This window comes from Mustela nigripes, chromosome 1 (genome assembly GCF_022355385.1).
Source record: "Mustela nigripes isolate SB6536 chromosome 1, MUSNIG.SB6536, whole genome shotgun sequence".
In the NCBI taxonomy this organism is placed as follows: Eukaryota; Metazoa; Chordata; class Mammalia; order Carnivora; family Mustelidae; genus Mustela; species Mustela nigripes.
Window position 1 is genome coordinate 246,578,501 of NC_081557.1, and position 18,068 is coordinate 246,596,568.

The 18,068-nt window shown below is 37.9% G+C and overlaps 1 protein-coding gene across 5 annotated transcripts in view; it reads right to left on the bottom strand.

Moving 5' to 3' along the window:
- CLOCK (clock circadian regulator) overlaps positions 1 to 18,068 on the bottom strand; it is a 135,845-nt gene that overhangs the window by 16,186 nt on the left and 101,591 nt on the right. For 3 of the 5 annotated variants that reach the window (XM_059384184.1, XM_059384190.1, XM_059384206.1), the window contains 10 exons: positions 17,875 to 17,957; positions 17,333 to 17,439; positions 16,485 to 16,632; positions 15,901 to 15,976; positions 10,778 to 10,919; positions 5,622 to 5,722; positions 5,003 to 5,092; positions 2,515 to 2,667; positions 1,229 to 1,438; positions 325 to 530 (listed from right to left, as the gene is read on the bottom strand). In XM_059384184.1, the coding sequence (XP_059240167.1) occupies positions 325 to 530; positions 1,229 to 1,438; positions 2,515 to 2,667; positions 5,003 to 5,092; positions 5,622 to 5,722; positions 10,778 to 10,919; positions 15,901 to 15,976; positions 16,485 to 16,632; positions 17,333 to 17,439; positions 17,875 to 17,957 (1,316 nt within the window). The remainder of the gene's footprint in view (positions 1 to 324; positions 531 to 1,228; positions 1,439 to 2,514; positions 2,668 to 5,002; positions 5,093 to 5,621; positions 5,723 to 10,777; positions 10,920 to 15,900; positions 15,977 to 16,484; positions 16,633 to 17,332; positions 17,440 to 17,874; positions 17,958 to 18,068) is intronic. The other 2 variants (XM_059384205.1, XM_059384200.1) reach the window with 2 other exon arrangements.

An 18,068-nucleotide genomic window follows, 5' to 3' on the forward strand; every position in this document is an offset into this window, starting at 1 on the left:
TTATTTATTTGTCATAGAGAGAGAAACGAGAGCAAGCACAGGCAGACAGAGTGGCAGGCAGAGGCAGAGGGAGAAGGAGAAGCAGGCTCCCTGCCAAGCAAGGAGCCCGATGTGGGACTCGATCCCAGGACGCTGGGATCATGACCTGAGCCAAAGGCAGCCGCTTAACCAACTGAGCCACCCAGGCGTCCCTGCATGTTTAGTTCTAATTCAAGAATGCTGGTGGGAGCTGGCTACAAACTAAAATCAAATTTTTAAAAATCCTATCATTTTTTTAATTCATCAATTTGTACAACTTTGGAATGACTGAATTATGGCAACTACCTGATCTGTCTGTCCTGAGTGAATGTAGTTACTGCAGCACTCGGCGTACTGCTCTGTGGCATGCTAGACGGGATCTGGACCATGTTTCCGGCTGCCGGCTGGGAGATCACCACAGTGTTGTACAGCGGGGCTGCAAGTGGGCTCTGTGTCTGACTGGGAAGAGAGGTTTGTTGGCTGTGCCCACTCAACACATTCTGTTGACTCTGCTAGAAAACAGAAGATATTACAGATGAATTAAATGAATTTTTTTTTTTTTTTTTTTTAGGAAATATGCATCTACTATTCATTACTCTAACAATAGTTGACATGACCAAAAAAGGAGAAGCAGGACATATTACTCTGGGAGAAATCTAACTACAAAGGAAAAAAACCTGTAGTAACTGAGAATGAATTAGTCTTTAGTATCTTGTTGGAATATAAACTATGAACTTTAGAACTTCTGTTAAATGCCCAGAGTGAGTGATGGATGTTAGACATCTTGATAGATTTCACCTGAAATCTTGGGATTTACAGTCACTAATGAATACCAATTACCTGCATCAAATTTCCCAGATTACTGATTAAACTATCACTACTGTAACAGCTTATTCTTCATAGTAATGTGTTTCCTGGTCACCCTTTTTTGTAAGTCAAACCTTTATAACATACAGAAGTAGCCTGTATGTTCATTTTTAACAAACTGCAAAATTTTTAAATGTCAAAATACTGAAAGCATTTATAACATTGACATTTTAAGAATTTTGCACAAAATATTTTAATGACCACCCTCAAAACTAAACTTTTAATTATTACTATTAAAAGCTAAAATATGGAATTATTTCAGATAGATCTTCATTTTCATTTCTGCAATAGTGTACATTTCAATCACTCAACACTCCAGAGCTCATTGCACTTGCTCCGTTACCTGACTTGATGTACTCTGTAAAGTCTGCTGCGGTATCATATGCTGAGTTGTGCCAATGTGTCCAGTATTCATTCCACTTTGAATCTGGTTAGTTTGAATGACCTGGCCCTGCATATTTATAGGTGTGAGTTGCTGGATGTTAGATGAATTTCCAGAAGAAAGTTGAACAGAACCAAAACTCAAACCAGGGGTTGACTGTTGTAAAAACATCTTTAAAAATAAAGATTACATTAAAATGAGCTTTGTAAACTAAAAACAAAGAAGAATGAGAGCAATTTTAAAAAAAGAGAAAGCAAAAACAAGCTACAAATTAAGTTTAAAAAGCAAATAACAGGATGGTTAAGTCTTTTTCAGTGATCAATTAGCAATAAACAATTACTGGAAAAAAACCAATTCTTATCCATTCTTCCAGTCATCCCATAACCTTATCATGTTTCCAACTGTCAGAAAAAGGGTGATAAATTTCAAAACCTCTACTTGTTTGAATATTTTACATGTTGGTCACTGTTTGTTCTACCAGCTAGCATTACCCCAACTCAGTGCTACTCAAAAATCTATGGACAGGCAGTTTTTCATCAATCATTGTTTATAATGTCTGGCATCAGACAGAAGTAGCTTTTTTTCACTTAGTTTCCCTTTTCCAAAATCCTAGTTTCTTCTGAAAGATACAACTTTAGTGGCCCTGTCTACTGATCAAATAAGACTAACTAGAATTTGGGGCGCCTGGGTGGCTCAGTGGGTTGGGCCGCTGCCTTCGGCTCGGGTCATGATCTCAGGGTCCTGGGATCGAGTCCCACATCGGGCTCTCTGCTCGGAGGGAGCCTGCTTCCCTCTCTATCTCTCTCTCTGCCTGCCTCTCTGTCTATTTGTGATTTCTCTCTGTCAAATGGATGAATAAAATCTTTAAAAAAAAAAAAAAAAGACTAACTAGAATTATATCTACCAGTTTACTAAAATAATGATTGATGACCGATTTATAAACTCTACCTACATGTACTTAGAAATCTACACAAAATACAATATTATGGGTTTAAATTTACTAAAAATTAGATTGCTAAAAAGAGGACTTTAATTTGGAGAAACAACAATGTTGATGGAAATACTCTTAGGAATGAATCAGAGTGTAAATGCCATCATACTGAGTAGGTAACCAATGAGTATTTATTGAACTAAACTGATGAAATGTTATCTCTTGCTTCTCATTTTTTATTAAGAAAAGTCAATTTTCCTAAGAAACCAAAATGTGAATAGCATGTTTTGTTTGTATTCAAATATAATAACTTTACCTGCAGCCCTTGACCATGGACCATTTGAAGTTGTTCTTGAATTTTTCTTAGTTCTTCTTGTTGTCGATGAATATTTGCCTCTATCATCCGTGTACGTTGCTCTAATTGGTCTTTTAGATGCTGCATGGCTCCTAATTGAGCTGAAAACTGAAACTGAAGTACCAGTTTGGGAAAAGTGTAACATATTTTAGAATCATTTACTCTTCATAATTGTGTGATGTGAAAAATAAGTAGTATATATCACAAGCTAAGAATGTCACACTAGTTTTCAATGCATTATCTCTCAGCTCCTAATTCACCCACCTTTGCTTGGTTTTCTGCTACTGGAGCTGGACCCTATAAACATTTCTCCTTTGTCAGCAGACACAAACTTAGTCATGTCCGTGGATGGTGCTGAAGGGATACTGCAAAAGGAGTAGCCCTTGACTTTCCAGCAAGTCTTACTGGCATCCTTATGGGAAGCTCCCCTGCAATTCCTGCTGGTAACCCAGCAGGTGGCTTCCTGCACTCCAGCCCTGGTCTGTGGTACCTCAGTGAACCTCTCTCTCATCCAGTGGCTACAGCCACACCAGCCCCATTGGAAACTGAGTTTCAACTTGGCCTGAAGGAAGAAAAGTTGAGGAGGACTGGGAGAGTTTTCCAAGTTGTTCCTTCTTTGCATACTATACTCCCCCCTCTCACAGTTAGTGGCTGTTCTCTACATCCATTATCCCTGTATTACTTAGGATTCCCTGTTTAAAATTATTAAATGTTTTTTATTATCATCCCTATTTCAAATTTCTGGTATGGCTTCTGACTTCTGACCAGATCTTGCCTGATTACAAGTACACACTGGCATTGGAAGACCAGCGCTCAGTTGGTCAAGCCTGCAATTCTTGATTTTGGTTCAGGTCATGGTCTCCAGGTCCTGAGATTGAACCCTGTGTCAGGCTCACACTCAACACAAAGTCTGCATGAGACTTTCTCTTTCTCCCTCTCCTCTTTCAGGACCCGAAGACTTTTTCTCTTTCTCCCTCTGTGTCTCCCTTGCCTGTGAACATGCGTCCTTGCTCTCTTCTAAGATAAATAACAACAACAAAAAACAAAAAGACCAGAGCTCATACTGGGGCTCTATCATTTCCTGGAACAAGTTACTTAATTTCTATCATGTAACAAATGAAAAAGTAGCCTGCTCCTAGAGTTACTCACATCAAATTCTGTCATCCCTAGAATGGCCTCTTTGTACACATCATTAGAAGGTTATAAAAATCTAACAGATAACTAAGCATATTTTTATTCATATTTTCAGCTGAAACTATTCACAGTGTATGTTCACAAGTATGAAATGTAGACTTTTATAGACTAAGCAATTATGAATGAATAAATGCATACATGAATGCAAACAGTTATTCTACTTCCAGGATTTTCTATCTTATTTCATGGTTTTACTTGAGTCATAAACAGCTTCTATTTACTACTGCCTGAAATTTAGTCACACTTAGTGATTCATCACTTAAATGTATCCTGCTCATTTAATTATTTCCATGAATATTTAGCACAGGATATCGCAGGAAGAATTCCAATTTATTGGAAATGTGTCTTAATCTTAAAATAGTCTCTTACAGGAGCACCTGGGTGGCTCAGTCAATTAAGCATCTGCCTATGGCTCAGGTCAAGATACCAAGGTCCTGGAATCGAGCCCACACTGGGCTCCCTGCTCAGCAGGGAGTCCACTCCTCCCTGCAACTTGTGCGCTCTCTCAAATAAATAAAATCTAAAAAAAAAACGTCTCCTACAGTGAACTGCATCTAAAAGTGAGCAAACCCTCCAAAAAGCCTTTTTCTCGATCTTCAAAAGTTTGTGTTGAAGATACTGAATATTACCTTTCAAAAAGTATAGAACTCTGTCTTTTGAATTGACAATCATCAGACCGTATCTTATATTAGATCACAATAAGTAGGAGAAAACATTACGAGTTTTGTGCCTTAGCTCCCTCATGCCTTTAAGATATATTTAAAATGTTGCATTTTATCCTAACAAAAGTTATTTATACTTTTGGGAAAACATTACATTGTCAACACTGAAAGGATTTCTATTAAATGCAAATAATAGATCCAAACACAGAAGGCAGAATAAGGGGAAATAATATCACAGAACTAAGAGACAAAGTATTTGGCTTTATCGCTCAATGAGATATGAGATCTGTCTAAAGTGTCTCCCAGTGTGGGTGTCATAGCACATAAACCGGGATAATTCCTTGTTGTACAAAACTGGCCTGCATCCTGAAAGACAACTAGCATCCCTGGCCCTTGTCTATTAAGGGCCAGTGATACTCCACAATTAGATCACCGATCAGATCACCGACAATCAGAAATAGCCCCCAGACATTATAAATGCCAACAGTTGAGAGTCACTGCATTAAAAAGTATATATTTTTAAAAATCTCTATTAGCTTAAAAACAACTTATCATTTTAAAATACTTAACTGAAACAAACAAACAAAAAATACCTGGGACATGCCTTGTGGAATTGGTAAATTTGCAGCTTGAGACATCGCTGGCTGTGTTAATGACTGACCAACAGATTGGGAATTTATGGACTAGGAAGCAAAACAAAAAATAACACTGGAGTGACAACTACTCCCATCCATAAGTACTTCTACCAGAAATAGCACCATCGTATCTTTAGAACTGAACTACAATTTGCCTCATAACATCTTTGGCGGCGTACAGGCATGCATATGGCCCCTCGACCCTGGATGTGCCCATACCCTATTTATCCTTTCATCTTCTAAGTCGTCTGCCACATTACCTTGCACGGGCTCTCAATAATAATTAAATGGACATAACTGAAGGTGACTGGTATTCGAAATTAGGTATGAAATGGCTCTAAATTATTAACTTTCCTTAAGTAAAAGAAATATCTAACATTTTACCTGGAAAATAATCAAAAGGAATATGTCTGCGAATGATCTCACAAAAATGGAAAGATCTCAAGTATTATTTATCAACAACAATTCTGATCTTTATAAAACGGGGTAATGGATTAATAAATTTCTAAAAATGTACATGACTTCCCCCCTTATAGTAAATCTTTATTCAGATGAGTGCTCCCTAGATGACGCTCACCTGGCCACTGAGTGATGCCCTCCTCGCTGCCGTCTTTTCATGAGCTGGTAAATGGGGTCTGGGAGGAGTGCTTGTGTCCGCTGGGATCTTTGTTGGTGTTGCTGAGGTTCGTCAACAAAAATGAAACAGTGTTAGTACTTAACAAAATATAATTTGCAAAGATAAATCTCAAGATGGATTCAATAAATTAAAAATAAACTTTCAATTATTTTTCTAAATAATTTCATAGAAGTGAAGTCTATGACAATAAGAGGGTTCACTTTAATTATTTCTTTCTTAAGGACAAAGAATATATCTGAAATAGGAAAACTTTATATTTAAAAATGGTTACTACTCCTAGAGTTCAATAGTAAAAAATAATAATAATAATGATAATTCCATTTAAAAATGGCCTACAGACAAAAAGACATTTCTTCAAGAAGATACACAAATGGCCAGCTAGAATATGAAATGTTCAAGGTCATTCACCATCAGGGAAATGCAAACCAAAACCACAATGAGACACAACTTCACCCGTGACAAGATGGTTATTATAAAAAAACAAGAAGCGTTGCTGAGAATGTAAAGAAACTGGAACCCTTCCACACTTAAAATTGGTGGGGTTATGAAATGGTGCAGCCACTGTGGGAAACCGTAATAGAACTACCACATGTGATCCAGCGATTCCACTTCTGGGTATTTACCCAAAAGAATTTAAATCAGGATCTCAGAGTGATATTTGCACTCCTATGTTCACGGCAGCACTATTCTCCATGATGGCTACAGAGTGATCTCTTACTATTCTTAATAGCCAGGATGTGGAAACAATCAAAATGAGAGATGGATGGAAAAACAAATATATGGTAATATATATACAATGAAATACTACTCAACCTTTAAAAAGAATGAAATTTTGCAAGATAAGACAAAATGTATCAATCCTGAGGACATCATGCTATGTGGAAAAAGCCAGTGAATGAAAGACAAGTACTGCATGACTCCCTTCTATAAGGTATTTAAAATAGAGAAATTCACTGAATCGGAGTAGAATGGTGACTGACAAGGACTGGGGGGATAAGGAAAATAAAGAGTTAATCAATGGGTGTAACGTTGCCATTAAGTACAATGAATAAGGTCTAGAGATCTGCACTATAACACGGTATTTAGAGCCAACAATATTGGACTGTAAGCTGGAAAACCTAACAGGATAGATCTCAGTTGAAGTATTCATACCACAGTAAAATAAAATGTATAAAAAGAGAAACATAGCTACAAAGGAAAAACTTTTTCCCCTAAGATTTAAGATATTCTATGTTTAACACCTCTTTAATGTTCTACCTATGGTGTTCAGTGGTTCCAACAACCTCCTTTTCCTTACATGGTTGTAATACCCTGGGAAATTAAACTGCTAAACTCTTTAAACAAAAGAAGGTTACTAATCCAATGATAATTATGCAAGTCTTCATTAAAAATTAAGAATTAAAAATAACATTCAGGAGTTAGTCCAAGATGGCAGAGGAATAGGAAACCTTAATTCTGTCTGGCCCCAGGAATTCAGCTAGACAGCTATCAACTCATTCTGAACACCTGTGAACTCAACTGCAGATCTAAGAAAAGAACAGCTGCAACTCTACAAATAGCAAAGCGACCACTCTCTGCAAGACAGGAGGTGCAGAGAAGTGAAGCTGAGGCCATATGTCTGAAGATGAACTAACTGCGGGGGAGGAAGCCTCCAAAAGCCAGCTACTGGAAAGTGATACAGCAGTGGAGTGCAAAATCAGAACTTTTAGAAGCCTGCTCAGGTGAGAGACGTCCCCGTGTGAAAGGTGCTCAGGTGGCGGAAGCAGGACGGAATACTAAGTGGGATGGTGTGGTCTCAGGATCCCCAGGGTCATAAGAAGACTGGGACTGCCTGGACGTGGACGAGTTTCCAGGCATCAGAGCAGGGAAGCTGCCTATCATCAGTGAGCCCAGGAGCCGGCTCCCATCTTGGGGATGCGGTATACCACACACCGGGACACAGCAGAACCGCAGCGAGACCACCCTCTCCGGAAGTGGCATGAGGATGCGCCACAGAAGTCTTCAGGGTTTGGAGACTCAAAATGGGGCATGTGACTGAAACAGAAATGCTGGGTCACAGGCCAGGTGAGCAGAAACAAGGGAGACTGTAGTCACTGACTGCTTTTCCCCGAGGGTGCACTTAGCAGTGTGGCACTGAGCTCTCTGCTCCACTGGTTTACTGGAAAGACACCAACCTCATCCTCATCCTCTAAAGCAGCATGGAAAACCTTCAGGGAACAAAAGCCACAAGGAGCAATCAGGCACAGATTACTTAGCCTGGCCCCCGGCAAGGGTGGTCACCATTCCACCAGGGGCAAAGACACTTAAGAATCAATGCAAGAGGCCCCTCCCCCAGAAGATCGGCAAGACCAAGTTTACAGATCACAGAGAACTGCAAATCTCAAGCACTAGGGGAAGACAGTTTATATAATAAATGGTCTTCTTCCCACAATTTTTAATTTTTTTAAATTAATTCTTTTTCCTCTTTCCACCAATTTTTATTTTATGAACTTCTTAGAAATCTTTTTAACTTTCATTTTTACATTTACATTCAATCCTCTCATTGTATTTAATTTTATTTTTGTATATAAGTTTTTCTTTCTTTACAATTTTGGGATGCAGTTTCCTTTAACAAACAGACCAAAACACACCCAGAATCTAGTGTATGATTCTATTCTCTTCACCTATTTGATCATATTCTTTTTTCTTTTTTTTTTTTTGTAAAAGTCTTTAATTTTCATCGTTACAGTTACATTCTATCCTTTCAATGTTAAAATTTAATTTTTGTACATGTATTTTTTCTTCTTTATAATATTGACAGGTAGTTTCTTCTAACAAACCAAAATACACTCAGGGTATTGTTCTGTTCTGTTTATCTTTCTGTTTACATTCCTTCTTTTTCTTTTTCTTTTTTTTTTTTTTTTTGGTATTTTAACTATCATTTTTACAGTTACATTCTATCCTTTCATTGTACTTAATTTTATTTGTGTACATATTTTTTTTCTTTACAATTTCTAGAACTAGATTTTTTTTTTTTTAAGATTTTATTTATTTATTTGACAGAGAGAAAGAGAGAGATCACAAGTAGGCAGAGAGGCAGGCAGAGAGAGAGGAAAAGCAGGCTCCCTACATCAGAGAGCCTGATGTAGGGCTCGATCCCAGGACTCTGAGATCATGACCTGAGCCGAAGGCAGAGGCTTAACCCACTGAGACACCCAGGCACCCCCAGATCTAGTTTTCTAATAAACAGAACAAAATACACACAGCATCCAGTGTATTGCTCTTTTCTGTTCACTGTCTAATTGTACTTTTTAAAAAAAATTCAGTCTTGGGTCTTTTCTGATTTGTTTTGTGCATATTTCTCTGGGGTCATTGTTGCCATTTTAATATTTTCTTTCATTCATCTATTCTTTGGATAGAATGACAAGATGGAAACATTCACCTCATAAAAGAGAGTAATAGGTAGTACTGACTGACTATCAGGGACCTAATCAATATGAAAAGTAAGGCTCAGAACTAGAGTTCAGAATAACAACTATAAAGATACAATACATAACGATATATTAAAAAGTCTACTAATGAGATGCAATAAAAAATGGAGGCCCTAACTGTTAGGATAAATGAGGCAGAAGAGAAATAGTGATACAGGAGACAAAATAACAGAGTATAAAGAAGCTAAGAGATAAACAACTACTGGATTGTAAGGGGAGAATTTAAGAGATAAGTGATACCATAAAAGAAAACAGTATTAGAATAATTGGGATCCCAGAAGAGGAGGATGGCCAGGGGAGGGTGCATTAAGTATAATGGAGCATATTATAGTGAACAACAGGTCCGTAACCTACAAAGGCAGAAACAACAGACTGGCAGGAGACCTATCCAGAGACCAGAAAGGACTGGCATAATAAATTTTTGGTGCTAAATGAAAAAAATATGCAGCCAAGAATACATTATCCAGCTAGGATGTCATTCAAAACAGAAGGAAACATAAAAAGCTTCCAGGACAAAGAGAAACTAAAAGAATTTGTGATCACTAAACAAGCTTTGCAAAAAAAAAAAATAAAAAGGATCCTTTAAGCGAATACAGAGCCCAAAAGAAACATGGACCAGAAAGAACAGAGACCATATACAGTACCAGTAACTTTACAGGCAATACAATGGCACTAAATCTACATCTTTCAATAGTTACTCTGAAGATAAATGGACTAAATGTCCTAATCAAAAGACATAGGGTACCAGAATAAATTAAAAAAAAAAAAAAAAGCAAAAACTTTCTGAAAGCAACCTTAAAACAGGTGCCTGGGTGACTTAATTAGTTAAGCGTCTACGTTCTGCTCAGGTCATGATCGCAGGATCCTGGGATCAAGCCTCTCATCAGGTTTCCTGCTCAGTGAGGAATCTGCTTCTCCATCTCCCTCTGCCCCTCCCCCCAAGTCGTGCACTGGCTCACTCCCTTTCTCGAAATAAATAAATAAATAAAATCTTAAAAAACAAAACAAACAAAAAAGCCAACTTAAAGGACACTGGTTCTACCAGTAAAAAATGAATAAACAGTTTTGTTTTTTTGAGGGACGGTTAAAGGCAACTTAACAATACCAATACTACTACCTAAATATTTAATACACTATTTTATAAACTTAATTCTTTGTTCAACGTGAGCAACATGGCTTTTGCTCATTGGAAAGGTTAGTATATTTCAGGAAAGTATAAATTTATCATTTTGAAGTAGCATTTTACCCATCTTCCCACCCACCTCCCCTCTGACAACAAACCATGCTCTTCTATATTTAGGAGTCTGGCTTTTTGTCTTTTTCTTTGTTAACTTGTTTTGTTTCTTAAACTGGTGAAGGAGATTAAGAGTGCATTTATCATCATAATGAGCAGAATGTACAGAATTAAGTCATTATATTGTACACCTGAAGCTAATATAACACTGTACGTTATACTTCAACTAAAAAAATAATAAATTTAAAAACAGTGTTTCTAACGTAAGCAATGCTACAGTAAACCTTTTCATGTAAAAAAATTAAGTAGCATTTGATGAAAAATGCTGAAACCAGTAACACAATTTAAAAGCACTCTCTTGAGAGAGAGTGCTTTCAAGTTAGGGTACTCACAGGAAGGGTCTGAGACAGCTGTGTGAGATGATTTTCTTGAACTCCGGGAGGAAGCAGAAGGGGTTGGGCTGTGATCAAACCTTTCTAAAGCTTCCTTGAGACTGACTGTGTTTATACGATTATCAGACCCAGAATCTTGGCTCTAAGGAGACAGAGTAAAATATGTTTTCTTGTAGTTCAGTTCAGAGATCCCTAATTAGCAATACAGCCTGCTAACCCCCTTCCTCCCCAAAATCAGTTTTTACCCGCAACAAGGCACAGGTACCTATATAATATTTACCTGTGTAATATTAGGTAAAGAAATAAAAATTTTTCTATTGCCAGAAAATTTTGGCTTCATTCTCTACAGAAACAGACGCAGAAGAAAGAAGCTGGACTCTTAACTCACACCACATACAAAAATTAAGTTAAATGGATCAAAAATCTAAGCGTAAGAACTAAAACTATAAAACTTTTAGAAGAAAAGGGGAAAAGCTTTATGACACTCGACTGGGCAATGACTTCTTGGATGTGACACTGAAAGCAAGGGCAGCAAAAGTGCATCAAACACTATAAACAGAATAGAAAGCCTGCCCATGGGATGGCAGATAACATTTGCAAACCACGCATCTGATAAGGGATTAATACCCAGAATATACAAAGAACCCTATAGCTGAACCCTACAGTTCAACAGATCTAGAAAATTAGATCTGGGGGTGCCTGGGTGGCTCAGTGGGTTAAGCCTCTGCCTTCGGCTCAGGTCATGATCTCAGAGTCCTGGGATTGAGCCCCGCACTGAGCTCTCTGCTCAGCAGTGAGCCTGCTTTTCCTCTTTCTCTGCCTGCCTCTCTGCCTACTTGGGATCTCTCTCTCTGTCAAATAAATAAATAAAATATTTTAAAAAACAATCCAAATTTAAAAACAAAGTTACAAAGACATTTCTCTCAAGAAGATATATTAATGGCCAATAAAACACACTGAAAAGATTTCAGTGTCAGTAATCATAAAGGTAATGCATACTAAAGCCATGAGATATATACCACTTCAAACCCATCAGGATGAATATTACTTACAACCAAAAAATAAAACCCAGTGCTGACAAGGATAAATTGGAACCTTTGTACACCGCTGGTGGGAATATAAAATAGTGAACCTACTATAGAAAACAGTATGATGGTTCCTCAAAAAATTAAGTATAAAATTACTACATGATTCAGTAATTCCATTTCTAGGTATACACTCAAAAGAACTGAAAGCAGAGACTCAAACAAGTATTTGTACACCCATGTTCATAGCGGAATGATTCACAATAGCCAAAAGATGTACGCTACTCAAGTGTCTATCACTAGAGGATGGATAAACAAAATGTGGTCTTTTAAGTGGTGGCTCTTTTCTATCTTTTAACAGTCAGAGCCTGCTCTGGAGAGGAACAAAAGTCCTCCTACTGCTCTTTCCAGAAGACTTCCCTTTCCTTCTTCCCAAAACTCACAGCCAGAATTTCACATTATCACTATATGACTAACTCTCATTGCTATGGTCAGTCATCTACTGACCTTGTGGCCACTCCTCACTAAGCACCTGAATTGAAATTTCTGCTCCTGGCTCTGTCTTACCCTCACTAATTCCTACTTCTACAGTTACCAATATCAGTACTAATTCACATGTTCAACATTATGAGTTCTCTCTTCCTTGATGCCTTGATCTTGATTTCTACCTGTCCTCAGTCACTCATTCCGTTGTCATTACCACTAAGAATAAACCTTCTATAATCTCCATTTCAAACACCCTCCTTTCTGAGCAGCATCTTCCATATTTCCTACTCATTTCTCTTTAGTACCTCAACTCCAATAACCCTTTATCAGAACAAAAAATACATTGATTCTACCCCATTTTCACAATCACGCTCTCACTTTGTCTTCTCTCCTCTTTACCCAGCTTAAATTCGTGGTTAGCCATCATAACCACACCCTTAGGGGTATCATCAACTCTCCTGCTCCTATCTCCCTTCACCACACTCCCCTGGAAAAATCCCAGGGGACTGCTGGTTAAGCCAAATTCTTAATCTATTCTAAACACGACTGAAGAAATTCAACATAGTGACTGTTCTCTCTTTAAATTAATGGCCAAGAACCTCAAGCAGGCCCTTAATCCTGCCTGCCAGACTAAAATTACCTCGTTTGTTCACTTTCCTACTCTCCTAGAAAACAATTTAATTCTTGTTCCCCTCTTCCCAAACCTCCAACAAGTCCTGTCCTAACCTCACTCTTAGCCAGCTTTATACTCCAATCGTTCTATCAATCTACCTAACAGCATCTGTACTCATATATTCTGCCTTTCTTCATGTCATCACAGAGCAGGGATCAGCAGACACAGTCTGCGAGGGTCAGAGAGTCAGTATCATAGACTTTGAGGGCCACACAGCCTCTGCTGCAACCATTCAACTCTGCTGTTGCAGCACAAAAGCATCCATAGGCCATATACGAATAACTGAATGTGGCTGTGGAATTGGAAGCTGTAATTTTCATGTGTCACAAATACTATTCTTCTTTTGCTTTTTTTTTGTTTCAATCACTTAAGAACGTGTGGAAAACATATATATATTTTTAAAGATTTTATTTATTTGACAGAGAGAGATCACAAGTAGGCAGAGAGGCAAGCAGAGAGAGAAAGAGAGAGAGAGAGAGAGAAAGAGAGAGAGAGAGAGAGAAGAGGAAGCAGGCTCCCTGCCTAGCAGAGAGCCCGATGTGGGACTTGATCCCAGGACCCTGAGATCATGACCTGAGCTGAAGGCAAAGGCTTAACCCACTGAGCCACCGAGGCAGCCCTGGAAAACATATTTTTAGCTTGTGGGTGTTACAAAACCAGGCAGAGGACCAGATTTGGCCTAAAGGTCATAGCTTGCTTCTCTCACTGAATAATTTTTCCACTAGCCAAGCCCTATGTTTCCACTATGGACTGGACCCCATCCTCTTTCCTCTGTTCGAGAACATTGCTCTAGCATTTCTACCTGTCTCTATCAGTAATTCTTCTCTCTCCAACAGAGCATTCTCATCAGTATACAAATATGCTATTATTTCTCCCACCTTAAAAAGCAAAAACTTCTTTTAAGCCTACTTCTTCTTCCTACTACTGCACGACTCCTCCCCTTTGTAGGAAAACCTTCCCTCCTCGCTAAATCCCCTTGTCCCAGAAAACTGTCTCTTAAGCCCACCCTAATTAGGCTCTCACTCCTATTATTATTCCACCCAATCTGCTCTTATTGATCAACGAATACATGTTGTTAAACTCTGCTCACTTCTCAGTGCTCATCTAATTTAATCTACTATAGGTGACTCTGACAAAGCTAACTGTTTACTCCTCACGGACACACTTTTTCCTGGCTTCTAGGACAACTCAGTTTCCTGGTTTTATTCACACTTCACTGGATATTTCCCTTGAGTCTCCTTCACGTCTTAATGATGGAGTGCCCTAGGACTTAGCTCTTCATCATCCTCTCTCTCTCTCTCCCCACTCATTTCCTGGTGACCACATTTAGATTCATAACCTTCAAATCCATCCACACATTAAAGTTTCTCAAAAACATGTGTCAAATGGACCTCTTCCCTAATCTTCCCTAATCCAAGAGGACTGTGGTGGTAAGAGTAAGCAGAGCTGGAGTGACATAGGCAGAGTATATTCTGGAAGTAGGGCTAGTTGAATTTACTAAGGACTGGACACTGGCATAAGAGAAAACAAAGCAAGGAGGAATGACCTCTATATTACTTTAATTTCTATAACTGTCCTCCCTCTTTTCAAGGAACCCTAGATTTAAGCGCTTTTCTCGGAAAATGTATTTCACTAAAATATACCCAATCTTCTTCCACTAAGCATACAAAGCCTCTTTGAAAAAATTCTTTCACGTGGGATCCGTGACTGCCGAGCACTTCTGTGGGTTATTCACTGATGTATTCTGAGCATCTGGAGCCATGTCCAGTACTTCCTGGCACATGGAAAGAGTTCTTAATAAGGGTTGTGGAAAAACTGACAATCTCCCACACTGACCCTGGCAATGCTGCCTATTTAACTCACTTCTTGTACAGATGCTTGATTCTTTTCATTCCACTCATCTTCTGCACATCGAAAGTAACTGTTGTAGGTAGCTTCTGACCCAGCTCACATGATCTCCACTTCCTGGCAGTCACCACCCTGCATAATCCCTCCCCTAAAGACTGAACCTAGTGATTTGCTTCTAATGAACAGAACAGATAGAAGTGATGGGCTATTATTTCTGTGAACAGGTTACAAAAGACTGACTTCCATCTTGCTGCTGGTTGTCTCTCCCTGGATCTTCTTACCTACTTGCTCAGATAGAAACAGCTACCTGGAAAGGAACTGAAGGTTGTCTCTGGCCATTGGCCAGCAATAAATCAAGGCCCTCAGTCCAACAGCTGCTAAGGAACCCCATCCTTCCAACAAGCACTGAGGAAGCTCAGAAACAGATTCTGCTCCAGAGTTGAGTTGGCTGTGTTGACTGTGGCCCCCACTGACACCTTGATTACAGCCTTGTGAGAGACCCTGGCCCTCGAAGCACAGGGCGCATCTAAACTGCCTAGATCTCTGACCCAGAGAAACTATGAGATAATAAATGTGTATTATTTTTATATCATTAAGTTTTGTTACACAACAATAAGTAACTAATATACTAAACTTCCACCTGGTATTAATGAAAAGAGAAACCACAGTTTAAATTCTGACTACAACTCCAAGCCATGTGTCTTTAGGGGAGACTCCCCCCACTTAAAGCCTCAGTTTCAACATTTTCAAAATGGGGATATTACCTATGAGATAAAGATGTCTGAGGAATAAATGACTCTTCATGCTTCATATGAAGAACTAGCCAGAGCCTTGCACATTGCAGGAGATTAGTAAATGGTAGTTTAAATCTGAGATAATATGTCTCTCACTAAATAGGAGGCCCTTCAAATCTTTTTTAGAAGCAGAAAAGATTTTAAAATATTAAATTTAAAATAAAAATAAATAGTAACATATAATTTATAACCCTGTCACAGGTGAGGCAATGAAATATTTAAAAAATGCTTTTCTTATATTGAGTCTTGCCTTTCATTGGAAAAAAATAATTTTCTTTAAAACTCTAAAATACCTACTTTGTCAGCAGCTGTCTCAGGTAGAGACTCTTCAATGCCAAGTTCTCGTCGTCTTTCAGCCCTAACTTCTGCATAACTACAAATGGAAAAAAAAAAAAACAGATTTTTTGTGCTTAACCATTCACCTAAAATACTGTAGAGATGTGTTCCGTGTTTGTTTTGTGTCTTACTTGTTGATCACAGATTCCACGGTATTTGTTATGCACTACCAAACTTACAACACATCTATAGTGTTCTATCTTAACCTAGGTATCTCTGTAAATGATCTGTGACTCACAATACTTAAGAAGAATTAAATAAAGGAAAAGTATGCTTATCTACTCCAGTGCTCCTTTTACATGATGGACTTTGGGACATAAAAGACAGTTACAGCTTCTGCTCTAAACTATGACATTTACGTCAAGAATTATATATGTATATTACCTCCATTCTATCTCCATATAATGCCTTTAATAATGCATTGAAAACATGTATAAAAAATTAAGAGAAAGACCACTGTAGTTCTTAACAAGTTATGCCTAAAAATTACATTGCCAAACTATCAGTGTTTCTGTAATTCAGAAATGCTATAAAAGGATTATTACCTTACTACGGTGTGAGTACAAACAATAAACTCTGGCCTTGAATTCCACTGATGATAAGTGATGTAATAATGAGTCTGAAGCCAAATCCACTGTTGTCCCTTGGTGAGGAACCTATAATAACATGATTTGCCTTTCCCATATTGCATTACTAAGAAGAAAAAGAGAAAAAATTTATTGATTCATATCATTAGCTATGAATCTGGTTTTTAGTCAAAGCTATCATTTATATTTAAATCTATAAACACAATTCTTCAGGCTTTTCAATAACATATATATCAGTTGTAAGAATATGTTATTCTACAGAGATTCTACAGAGATAACATACATAAATCGTTTAGAATTGTGTCAGCCAGGCACAACGAGGGGCTACTGTTCCTGCTGCTAATAACCACAACACAGCAGGTCATATTAAGCATTCATTGTGGCTTTCTAAGAGTTTCTTTAAATGTGTACTCGCCTCCTGGGCAGACTTACATGCCTGGGTATTAAAACTCATGAACTAAGGTTACAGTATTTTGACATATACAATTTTCAAAGCAATCTATTTCTCTTACTCTGGATTTAGAACTTATACACTTCAAAAACAAGGTTCATTAGATGCCATATTATAAACCTGTACTTACTATTACAGATTAAAATATGTAAAACAGAAACAAGTTTAAGCTTGATCTACAATTCCTACTGGATTGGCTATAAAGTAAAAATCTTCCAAAAAAGGAAATCTTCCAGTATTTTTTTAAAACAAATACAAAAATGGTTACAAGTCTGCATTTTACCACCCTCTATTATTACACTATTTAGTTGACCGGAAGCAGTTATTATCACCAGCAACATTAAAATCTACTTACAATGCTCATGACACTTTGCCAAATTTTCTAGGTCATCCACATGATAGTAATCATAGCCAGATGTCCCCAGAACTTCAAAGGGCAAATATCCTATAATAGGTGGTGCCCTAAATTAGAAAACAATCAATATTATAACTTTTCCATAATAAGAAATACTTCAACTAGACATCAGTTTTTGAGGGGCACATGGCTCAGTCGGTTGAGCATCTGACTTTGGCTCAGGTCATGATCCTGGGGTCTGGGGACCAAGCCCGTGTTGGGCTCCTTAGTGGGGAGCCTGCTTTTCCTTCTCCCTCTGACCCTCTCCCACTGCTTGCACTCTTGCTTGATCTCTCTCTCTCAGATGAATAAATTTTAAAAATCTTTAAAAAATAAAAAATAAAGTAAATCTTAAAAAAAGAAATCAGCTTTGGGGGCAATCTTAAGTTTTGAAAAATGGATAATGGATTGAACATCTCATTAGAAAAATTTTGTCCCTGAAACCCATTAATTTCAAGACTTACGTGACTTTTAGCTTTTAATTGAATTTAAAATGAAGTTACCTGTGATCTAGAAATAGGAACTTCCATTCTAAACTATGCCTGGATGTAAACTCTTCATTAGGTTCCTCAACAGTGCACATTTCCTAAAAGCAAATTAATTAAAATTTAGAAATACTGTTCTGTGCCCTTAGGAGAATCCTAAATATTGTCAGCCATGAAACTCATTATTAGATCATTTTTCCCTAAATTATTTT